Source organism: Nerophis lumbriciformis, linkage group LG31 (assembly GCF_033978685.3).
Source record: "Nerophis lumbriciformis linkage group LG31, RoL_Nlum_v2.1, whole genome shotgun sequence".
NCBI classification, from domain to species: domain Eukaryota; kingdom Metazoa; phylum Chordata; class Actinopteri; order Syngnathiformes; family Syngnathidae; genus Nerophis; species Nerophis lumbriciformis.
In genome coordinates this window covers 1,152,711-1,164,742 of record NC_084578.2, presented here as the reverse complement: position 1 = coordinate 1,164,742, position 12,032 = coordinate 1,152,711, and the positions used below count along the sequence as shown (strand labels likewise).

Here is a 12,032-nt window from a genome sequence, read left to right as displayed (position 1 = left end):
CATGTAGTGCTTTATGTGGTGGGAGGGTCTTGATCGTCTCATTTGCATAATTGGCCGTGACACATGTGTGTCATTCACTAAAAAAGGTTCAAAAGATGATATTTAGTTATTCAAATCAGCTATGATGTCATTTTATGTTTGCTGACTTGTTGGGTTCATTAGATCTCTGCAAGGTCACACACTCCTGACAAAAACCAGGTCACACTCTGTACATGTGAATTTATATAGCCCTTTTCTCTAGTGACTCAAAGCACTTTACATAGTGAAAGGCAATATCTAAGTTCCATTTAAAGCAGTGTGGGTGGCACTGGGAGCAGGTGGGTCAAGTGTCTTGCCCAAGGACACAACGGCAGTGACTAGGATGGCAGAAGCGGGGATCGAACCTGGAACCCTCAAGTTGCTGGTACGGCCACTCTACCAACCAAGCTATACCCACTTCCACAATGGTTTTTTAACAATGAGTCCTTTTTGGGGAAACCCTGAGACATTTAAGGATGAGTTCTGTTAGGGGAACCATGAGACCTTAAGGATGAGTCATTTTGGGAGGGACCATAAGACCCTCAGGGGTTTAAGTCCTCTTTGTGGTGAGTCTGGACTTTCTTGTTTCCAAGTAGATTGGACCTTGGCCTAAGCCACATTTCCCAAGTACCCAAATTGGTCTGAGGAGGTTGTCATTCCCTTTGGCTGGACTGAACGCTGCCACGCCTCACCCAGGCCTGGGTACACAATAACATACTTTTAAAGGCACCGACCAAATCCCGTCTGTACTACCGTGCGTTTACCATAGATAGGCTACTATTAGCATTAGTGAGTTTACATGGCGAGTTGAACAATGTGTTGATGAAAACTACAGCTAAGATGAATGTCACAATCAAACAGCCCACTACTTACATTATACACACTTTGTAGGGCGCAACAACCCGCCACAAATAAATGAATGTACGACAACGCAGGAGCCCAAGTGGATCAGTCGGTGTTCGAGCAGCTGATCCGCGAGCGTCTTCCTGAGCTGGCCGAGCACTTCCCCGACCTGTCCACCCTGTCCTCGGTCTCGCTGTCCTGGTTCCTCACCATCTTCGTCAGCGTCATGCCCTTCCACAGCGCCGTCTGCGTGGTGGACTGCTTCTTCTTCCACGGCATCAAGGCCATCTTCCAGCTGGGCCTGGCCGTGCTGGAGGCCACCTGCCAGCTGCTGCTTGGCAGCTGTGACGACGGACACGCCCTCATGGTCCTCACCAGGTGTGTTGTCGCCCTCACAGTCCACCTTCACGAGGTCTCAACCTTGGCTTTTGCCGCCTTGCAGTTTTCTGGAGCACGTCAACCGTGAGGATTCATCCTCTCAACCTCCCGCGGACCAAGTCCACGTGACTCAGCTCATCAACGACGCCCTGGAGGTGAGTCCGCTGCCACGCTGCGGAGCTAATAGTAGAAGGAGGTTGCCTACAGCCGCAGCTGCTTTCTGAGCTTTCCAACAGAGACGTTCATGGTAGCGCTTCATGACGTCGACAATTGTGTTGTTTTGTGTGTCAGAGGTTTGGAGACTTGACCGTAAGGAAGATCGAGAGACTGCGCTGCCACCACAGGATTCAAGTCCTGCAGGCCCACGAGGACACCACCAAAGAGAACACGGTGAGGAAGTCCTTCTTCTTCTCCTATGACTGATATGTTGTGTGTTGTTGTTGTTGTGTTTATGAGTGATCTGTTGTGTGTTGTTGTTGTGTTTATGACTGATTTGTTGTGTCGTTTTTGTTCTGTTTATGAGTGATATGTTGTCGTCTTCTTTGAGTGACATGTTGTGTGTCGTTGTTTGAGTGATATCTTGTGTGTTGTTGTATTTGAGTGATATATTGTGTTGTGTGTTATTGTAGTCATAAGTCATATTGTGTGTTGTCCTCATAAGTGACATTTTGTGGTGTTGTCGTCATAAGTGATATTTTGTGTTGTTGTCGTCATAAGTGATATATTGTGTGTTATTTTCGTCATAAGTGATATTGTGTGTTGTCGTCGTCATAAGTGATATTGTGTGTTGTCGTCATAAGTGATTAATTGTGTGTTGTTGTCGTCATAAGGGATATTTTGTGTTGTCGTTGTCATAAGTGATATTGTGTGTTGTCGTCGTCATAAATGATATTGTGTGTTGTCGTCGTCATAAGTGATACATTGTGTGTTGTTGTCGTCATAAGTGATATTTTGTGTTGTTGTCATAAGTGATATTTTGTGTGTTGTTGTCGTTATAAGTGGTATTGTGTGTTGTCATAAATTATATTTTGTGTTGTTGTCATAAGTGGTATTGTGTGTTGTTGTCATAGGTGATATTTTGTGTTGTTGTCGTCACAAGTGATATTTTGTGTGGTCGTCATATGTGGTATTTTGTGTGTTGTTGTCGTCATAAGTGATATTGTTGTCATAAGTGATATTTTGTGTTGTTGTCGTCATAAGTGATATTTTGTGTTGTTGTTGTCATAAGTGATATTGTGTGTTGTTGTTGTCATAAGTGATATTGTGTGTTGTTGTCATCATAAGTGGTATTTTATGTTGTCGTCGTCATAAGTGATATTTTGTGTTGTTGTTGTCATAAGTGATATTTTGTGTTGTTGTTGTCATAAGTGATATTGTGTGTTGTTGTCGTCATAAGTGATATTGTGTGTTGTTGTCGTCATAAGTGATATTTTGTGTTGTTGATGTCATAAGTGATATTTTGTGTTGTTGTTGTCATAAGTGATATTGTGTGTTGTTGTCGTCATAAGTGATATTTTATGTTGTCGTCGTCATAAGTGATATTTTGTGTTGTTGTTGTCATAAGTGATATTTTGTGTTGTCGTCATAAGTGATATTTTGTGTTGTTGTTGTCATAAGTGATATTTTATGTTGTCGTTGTCATAAGTGATATTTTGTGTTGTCGTTGTCATAAGTGATATTTTGTGTTGTTGTTGTCATAAGTGATATTTTGTGTTGTTGTTGTCATAAGTGATATTTTATGTTGTCGTTGTCATAAGTGATATTTTGTGTTGTCGTTGTCATAAGTGATATTTTGTGTTGTTGTTGTCTTAAGTGATATTTTGTGTTGTTGTAGTCATAAGTAATATATTTTATGTTGTCGTTGTCATAAGTGATATTGTGTGTTGTTGTCGTCATAAGTGATATTTTGTGTTGTTGTTGTCATAAGTGATATTTTGTGTTGTTGTCGTAAGTGATATTTTGTGTTGTTGTCATAAGTGATATTTTGTGTTGTTGTTGTCATAAGTGATATTGTGTGTTGTTGTCGTCATAAGTGATATTTTGTGTTGTTGTTGTCATAAGTGATATTGTGTGTTGTTGTCGTTGTTATAAGTGCTGTTTTGTGTTGTTGTAGTTGCGATTGGTAGCAGCAGAAGTGTGCATGTGTGCAGACACGCTGGCGGACATTTACGATCTCTTTAAGGTAAGCGTGACGTCGGCTGGTGTTTCCAAGATGGCCGCTAAGCTAAGCTAACGTAGCGGCGTGCGTGCGTGCGTCCCTCAGACGGAGCATTTCATCAGCCTGTATTGGGGCGACAGCAGCATGGCGGCGGCAGCTCAGGCGGCGTCATGGAGCCGCGGCGTGTCCTGCCTGGAGCGTCAGTACCGACTGGACCGCCCGCAGTTCAAGAGTCTGTACGGGCTGCTGGCGCCGTGGGCCGGGGAATCAAACCATCACGCTGACACGCTGGCCGACCGCACCTTCACGCTGCTGGACCAGGACCAGGACTGTCTGGTCACCTTCAGGGACTTTGCTGCCTGGCTGGGTGGGTCCCTTTAATGTCTTCTCTTATATCTCACCATGTCTTCTCTTATATCTCACCATGGCTTCTCTTACATCTCATCATGGCTTCTCTTACATCTCATCATGGCTTCTCTTATATCTCATCATGGCTTCTCTTGCATCTCATCATGGCTTCTCTTACATCTCACCATGGCTTCTCTTATATCTCATCATGGCTTCTCTTACATCTCACCATGGCTTCTCTTATATCTCATCATGGCTTCTCTTATATCTCACCATGGCTTCTCTAATATCTCATCATGGCTTCTCTTATATCTCATCATGGCTTCTCTTATATCTCATCATGGCTTCTCTTATATCTCACCATGGCTTCTCTAATATCTCATCATGGCTTCTCTTATATCTCATCATGGCTTCTCTTACATCTCATCATGGCTTCTCTTACATCTCATCATGGCTTCTCTTATATCTCATCATGGCTTCTCTTACATCTCATCATGGCTTCTCTTATATCTCACCATGGCTTCTCTTATATCTCACCATGGCTTCTCTTATATCTCATCATGGCTTCTCTTATATCTCACCATGGCTTCTCTAATATCTCATCATGGCTTCTCTTATATCTCATCATGGCTTCTCTTATATCTCATCATGGCTTCTCTTATATCTCACCATGGCTTCTCTAATATCTCATCATGGCTTCTCTTATATCTCATCATGGCTTCTCTTACATCTCATCATGGCTTCTCTTACATCTCATCATGGCTTCTCTTATATCTCATCATGGCTTCTCTTACATCTCACCATGGCTTCTCTTATATCTCATCATGGCTTCTCTTATATCTCATCATGGCTTCTCTTACATCTCATCATGGCTTCTCTTACATCTCATCATGGCTTCTCTTATATCTCATCATGGCTTCTCTTATATCTCACCATGGCTTCTCTTACATCTCATCATGGCTTCTCTTATATCTCATCATGGCTTCTCTTACATCTCACCATGTCTTCTCTTATATCTCACCATGGCTTCTCTTACATCTCATCATGGCTTCTCTTATATCTCATCATGGCTTCTCTTACATCTCATCATGGATTCTCTTATATCTCATCATGGCTTCTCTTATATCTCATCATGGCTTCTCTTATGTCTCATCATGGCTTCTCTTATATCTCACCATGGCTTCTCTAATATCTCATCATGGCTTCTCTTATATCTCACCATGGCTTCTCTTATATCTCGTCATGGCTTCTCTCACATCTCATCATGGCTTCTCTTATATCTCATCATGGGTTCTCTTACATCTCATCATGGCTTCTCTTACATCTCATCATGGCTTCTCTTATATCTCATCATGGGTTCTCTTGCATCTCATCATTGCTTCTCTTATTTCTCATCATGGCTTCTATTACATCTCATCATGGCTTCTCTTATATCTCACCATGGCTTCTCTTATATCTCATCATGGCTTCTCTTATATCTCACCATGGCTTCTCTTATATCTCATCATGGCTTCTCTTACATCTCATCATGGCTTCTCTTATATCTCATCATGGCTTCTCTTACATCTCATCATGGCTTCTCTTATATCTCATCATGGCTTCTCTTATATCTCATCATGGGTTATCTTACATCTCATCATGGCTTCTCTTACATCTCATCATGGCTTCTCTTATATCTCATCATGGCTTCTATTTTATCTCATCATGGTTTCTCTTATATCTCAACCTGGCTTGTCTTATATCTCATCATGGCTTCTCTTATATCTCATCGTGGCTTCTCTTACATCTCATCATGGCTTCTCTTACATCTCATCATGGCTTCTCTTATATCTCATCATGGCTTCTCTTACATCTCATCATGGCTTCTCTTACATCTCATCATGGCTTCTCTTACATCTCATCATGGCTTCTCTTACATCTCATCATAAGTTCTCTTACATCTCATCATGGGTTCTCTTACATCTCATCTTGGGTTCTCTTACATCTCATCGTGGGTTGTCTTATATCTCATCATCAGGTTATCCTATATCTCATCATCGGGTTCTCCTATATCTCATCATCGGGTTCTCCTATATCTCATCATCGAGTTCTCCTATATCTCATCATGGGTTCTCTTATATCTCATCGGGTTCTCCTTTATCTCATCATGGGTTCTCCTATATCTCATCATGGGTTCTCTTATATCTCATCGGGTTCTTCTTTATCTCATCATGGGTTATCCTATATCTCATCATGGGTTCTCTTATATCTCATCGGGTTCTCCTTTATCTCATCATGGGTTCTCCTATATCTCATCATGGGTTCTCCTATATCTCATCATGGGTTCTCCTATATCTCATCATGGGTTCTCTTATATCTCATCGGATTCTCCTATATCTCATCATGGGTTCTCTTATATCTCATCGGATTCTCCTATATCTCATCATGGGTTCTCTTGATATATTTCAATGAAATGAAAATATTTTACTTGCAGAGAATGATTCCTACTTTGCAACGAGTTCATGAAAAAATCTTTAAAGTCATAGAACTTAGTACTTGACACATGCTAACTGTTAGCATGCTAACATTTTTGGCCAATTGTTCTGCTGTTTAGCCCAGGGTCCTATAACTTGGTCATTGACATATGCTGTTAGCATGCTAGCATTAGCTTGCTAATTGTGTTAGCTGATTTTGTTGCCGTACACCTCAGAGTCATATAACTTAGCGAGCGATATAAGATAACTGTTAGCATGCTAACTTTTTGGGCAATTTTTTTCTAGCATTTACCCTAGTTGTGTAACTTCGTACTTGGCAAATGTTAACTGTTAGCATGCTAAATTTTGTTTTGTTTACCAATTTTGCAACTGTTTACCCTAGAGTCCTATAACGTGGTGCTTGACATATGCTAACATTAGCTTGCTAACTTTGTTAGCGGATTTTCTTGTCGTACACCTCAAAGTCGTATAACTTGGCAAGTGATACATGCTAACTGCTAGCATACATTTTTGGGCTATTGACCAATCTAAGTCTTTACTAGATGTGACCAAACTAAGTAAAGACTTAATTTGTTCACATCTAGTCTTAGGCTAAGATTGGTCACATCTAGTCTTAGATTTAGTTTGGTCACATCTAGTCTTAGACTTACATTGATCACATCTAGTCTTAGACTTAGATTGGTCACATCTAGTCTTAGACTTAGATTGGTCACATCTAGTCTTAGACTTACATTGGTCACATCTAGTCTTAGATTTAGTTTGGTCACATCTAGTCTTAGACTTACATTGATCACATCTAGTCTTAGACTTAGATTGATCACATCTAGTCTTAGATTTAGTTTGGTCACATCTAGTCTTAGACTTACATTGATCACATCTAGTCTTAGACTTAGATTGATCACATCTAGTCTTAGACTTGGATTGATCACATCTAGTCTTAGACTTAGATTGATCACATCTAGTCTTAGACTTAGATTGGTCACATCTAGTCTTAGACTTAGATTGGTCACATCTAGTCTTAGACTTACATTGGTCACATCTAGTCTTAGATTTAGTTTGGTCACATCTAGTCTTAGACTTACATTGATCACATCTAGTCTTAGACTTAGATTGATCACATCTAGTCTTAGACTTAGATTAATCACATCTAGTCTTAGACTTAGATTAATCACATCTAGTCTTAGACTTAGATTGATCACATCTAGTCTTAGACTTAGATTGGTCACATCTAGTCTTAGACTTACATTGATCACATCTAGTCTTAGACTTACATTGATCACATCTAGTCTTGGACTTAGATTGGTCACATCTAGTCTTAGACTTAGATTGGTGACATCTAGTCTTAGACTTAGATTGGTCACATCTAGTCTTAGACTTAGATTGGTCACATCTAGTCTTGGACTTAGATTGATCACATCTAGTCTTAGACTTAGATTGGTCACATCTAGTCTTGGATTTAGATTAATCACATCTAGTCTTAGACTTAGATTGGTCACATGTAGTATTAGACTTAGATTGGTCACATGTAGTATTAGTCTTAGCTTGATCACATCTAGTATTAGACTTAGATTGATCACATCTAGTCTTAGACCTAGATTGCTCACATCTAGTCTTGGACTTAGATTGATCACATCTAGTCTTAGACTTAGATTGGTCACATCTAGTCTTGGATTTAGATTGGTCACATCTAGTCTTGGACTTAGATTGGTCACATCTAGTATTAGACTTAGATTGGTCACATCTAGTATTAGACTTAGATTGGTCACATCTAGTCTTGGATTTAGATTGGTCACATCTAGTCTTGGAGTTAGATTGGTCACATCTAGTATTAGACTTAGATTGATCACATCTAGTCTTAGACTTAGATTGGTCACATCTAGTCTTGGACTTAGATTGATCACATCTAGTCTTAGACCTAGATTGATCACATCTAGTCTTAGACTTAGATTGGTCACATTTAATCTTAGACTTAGATTGATCACCTTTAGTCTTAGACTTGGATTGATCACATCTAGTCTTAGACTTAGATTGGTCACATCTAGTCTTAGACTTAGATTGATCACATCTAGTCTTAGACTTAGATTGATCACATCTAGTCTTGGACTTAGATTGGTCACATCTAGTCTTAGATTGGTCACATCTAGTCTAGTGGTTGGTACCGAAACCCCAAATATTGATACTCCAAAACCAGAAGGGTGTGCCTTTTTTAGCCAATTTTGCCGCCTTAGACCTCAGTTATATAACTTGGTAAGTGACATATGCTAACTGTTAGCATGCTAGCTTTTTTATTTTTAGCTAACTTGACTGCCATACACCTCAGTCATGTAACATGGTAAGTAACATATGCTAAGTGTTAGCATGTTAGCTTTTTTTTTAGCCAATTTTTCCGCCGTACACCTGATAGTCATATAACTTGGTAGTTGACATAAGTTAACTGTTGGCTTTTTAACCTTAGCATGCTAACTTTGTTAGCCAATTTTCTATGACACTTGCCAACTGCTAGCATGCTGACTTTTTTATAGCTAATGTTTGCATGTTTTGGCCCTAGAGTCGTATAACTTGGTCACATTCTATTTGTCAGCATGCTAACGTTAGCATTTTGGTTGAACTCTTGCATATCCGCGACTTGTGACACGCAAATGATTAATCAGGAGTTAACTAGGAACAATTGAATCATTTCAATGTAGTACTTCTGGGTATTATTAGTGTATTATTACAGTAACACATTTCAATGTAGTACTGCTGGGTATTATTAGTGTATTATTGCAGTAATACATTTCAATGTAGTACTGCTGGGTATTATTAATGTATTATTGCAGTAATACATTTCAATGTAGTACTGCTGGGTATTATTAGTGTATTATTGCAGTAATACATTTCAATGTAGTACTGCTGGGTAATATTAGTGTATTATTGCAGTAACACATTTCAATGTAGTACTGCTGGGTATTATTAGTGTATTATTGCAGTAATACATTTCAATGTAGTACTGCTGGGTATTATTAGTGTATTATTGCAGTAACACATTTCAATGTAGTACTGCTGGGTAATATTAGTGTATTATTGCAGTAACACATTTTAATGTAGTACTGCTGGGTAATATTAGTGTATTATTGCAGTAACACATTTCAATGTAGTACTGCTGGGTAATATTAGTGTATTATTGCAGTAATACATTTCAATGTAGTACTGCTGGGTAATATTAGTGTATTATTGCAGTAATACATTTCAATGTAGTACTGCTGGGTATTATTAGTGTATTATTGCAGTAATACATTTCAATGTAGTACTGCTGGGTATTATTAGTGTATTATTGCAGTAACACATTTCAATGTAGTACTGCTGGGTATTATTAGTGTATTATTGCAGTAATACAGTTCAATGTAGTACTGCTGGGTATTATTAGTGTATTATTGCAGTAATACAGTTCAATATAGTACTGCTGAGTAATATTAATGTATTATTGCAGTAATATATTTCAATGTAGTACGTCTGGGTATTATTAGTGTATTATTGCAGTAATACATTTCAATGTAGTACGTCTGGGTATTATTAGTGTATTATTGCAGTAATACAGTTCAATGTAGTACTGCTGGGTATTATTAGTGTATTATTGCAGTAATACATTTCAATGTAGTACTGCTGGGTATTATTAGTGTATTATTGCAGTAATACAGTTCAATGTAGTACTGCTGGGTATTATTAGTGTATTATTGCAGTAATACATTTCAATGTAGTACTGCTGGGTAATATTAGTGTATTATTGCAGTAATACATTTCAATGTAGTACTGCTGGGTAATATTAGTGTATTATTGCAGTAACACATTTCAATGTAGTACTGCTGGGTATTATTAGTGTATTATTGCAGTAATACAGTTCAATGTAGTACTGCTGGGTATTATTAGTGTATTATTGCAGTAATACATTTCAATGTAGTACTGCTGGGTATTATTAGTGTATTATTGCAGTAATACATTTCAATGTAGTACTGCTGGGTAATATTAGTGTATTATTGCAGTAATACATTTCAATGTAGTACTGCTGGGTATTATTAGTGTATTATTGCAGTAACACATTTCAATGTAGTACTGCTGGGTATTATTAGTGTATTATTGCAGTAATACATTTCAATGTAGTACTGCTGGGTATTAGTAGTGTATTATTGCAGTAATACAGTTCACACAGAGGTTTTTTTTGGAGTTTTGTGAATGTAAAAGTTGGTGATGTCAAAAATGTAATACACACTTAAAAACTCACTCCTAAAATTGCCAAAGTAATTGAATAAAAATCCCTAAATAATCTTGAATATTGTAAATGATGTCTGCCCTCAGACACTTTGTACTACGGCGAGCTGAACGAGAGGATCAAGCTGCTCTACCGCCTCCACTTACCTCCAGGTTGGTGGCCTGAACCTAGACCTAGACCGTGACCTGAACCTAGACCTAGGCCTGAACCCGCCCTTGTGTCTCCAAGCCCTGACTGCAAGCGAGGACTTGTCGTCTCTGATGCCGGGTGTGTCCACCAGCAGACCTTTGTACGTGAAGGTGGCCTCAGGTGTGTGTCAGGTACAGTAGGCTGATTGGCGTGTTGCTACCAACTGATGGGTGGTGTCTGCTGAAGGACTTGGTGATGGACAGGAGGTGAAGGACTACCAGGAGCAGCTGAAGCAGATGCTGCAGGACTTGGTGGTGGACAAGGAGAAAGATGTGGAGAAGCCACTGCCGCTCATGAACCAGGTAGAGCCAACAAGTGGCATATTTACATATATGCAAATATATATATTTGTAAATATATATATATATATATATATACACACATATGTATATATATATATATATATATACACACATGTATATATATATATATATATATATATATATATATATATATATATATATATATATATATATATATATATGTGTGTGTGGGGAAAAAAATCACAAGACTATTTCATCTCTACAGGCCTGTTTCATGAGGGGGGGTTCCCTCAATCATCAGGAGATTTTAATGGGAGCATTCACATACCATGGTTTATATAGGGCACAGAGTGGGTGGGTACAGGCTGGCCTAGGGGCGTGGTGATTGGCTCATGTGTTACCTAGGAGGTGTTTCCGTCTGTGGCGGCATGCTGTTACAATTTTGCTGCGCTTGTTGAGGGATGACAGGTCTGGACGGTAAATAATAAACAGTTTCTCTTTCAAGCATAGGTTGCATCTTTTATTACCACTATTGTAAGGTGTGCTGGATGCAAGAATTTGCCATGTTATTGAATATTCAACATTATTGTCTTTGAGGTCCCAAATGTGTTTGCTGAGTTCTGTGGTATTCCGCAGGTTTTGGTTCCTGAAAGAAGCCTTGTGATTGTTCCATCTGGTTTTGAATTCTCCCTCGGTTAATCCTACATATGTGTCGGATGTGTTAATGTCCTTGCGTATTACCTTAGATTGGTAGACAACTGATGTTTGTAAGCACCCCCCGTTGAGAGGGCAATCAGGTTTCTTTCGACAGTTACAGCCTTTGTTGGTTTTGGAGTCGCTCTGTCCGGGGACCGACGGCTCATTTGCAATTGTTTTGTTGTGGTTTGAGATGATTTGTCGTATATTGTTCATGCAGCTGTAGCTCAATTTAATGTTGTTCTTGTTGAATACTTTTCTTAGGGTGTTGTCTTTGGGAAAGTGTTTGTCAATCAGATTGAGGAATTTGTGTCCGATGTTAGTTGAGACGTTTTTGCTGTATGGGGGGTTGTACCAGATGATGTCGTTTCGTTTTCTGTTCTTTTTTGGCTGGTTTCCTGGCGTGGGTTCATAGGTGA

At 39.0% G+C, this 12,032-nt stretch overlaps 1 protein-coding gene across 2 annotated transcripts in view; it reads left to right on the top strand.

Annotated features, from left to right (window-relative positions):
* The window catches only part of LOC133574087 (TBC1 domain family member 8), a 49,990-nt gene that overhangs the window by 32,732 nt on the left and 5,226 nt on the right, over window positions 1-12,032 (top strand). Inside the window, exons 12-19 of one of the 2 annotated variants that reach the window (XM_061926129.2) lie at window positions 954-1,239; window positions 1,304-1,394; window positions 1,531-1,629; window positions 3,353-3,421; window positions 3,503-3,764; window positions 10,552-10,617; window positions 10,694-10,774; window positions 10,841-10,956. In XM_061926129.2, coding sequence (XP_061782113.1) covers window positions 954-1,239; window positions 1,304-1,394; window positions 1,531-1,629; window positions 3,353-3,421; window positions 3,503-3,764; window positions 10,552-10,617; window positions 10,694-10,774; window positions 10,841-10,956 — 1,070 coding nt within the window. The remainder of the gene's footprint in view (window positions 1-953; window positions 1,240-1,303; window positions 1,395-1,530; window positions 1,630-3,352; window positions 3,422-3,502; window positions 3,765-10,551; window positions 10,618-10,693; window positions 10,775-10,840; window positions 10,957-12,032) is intronic. The other variant, XM_061926130.1, reaches the window with a different exon arrangement.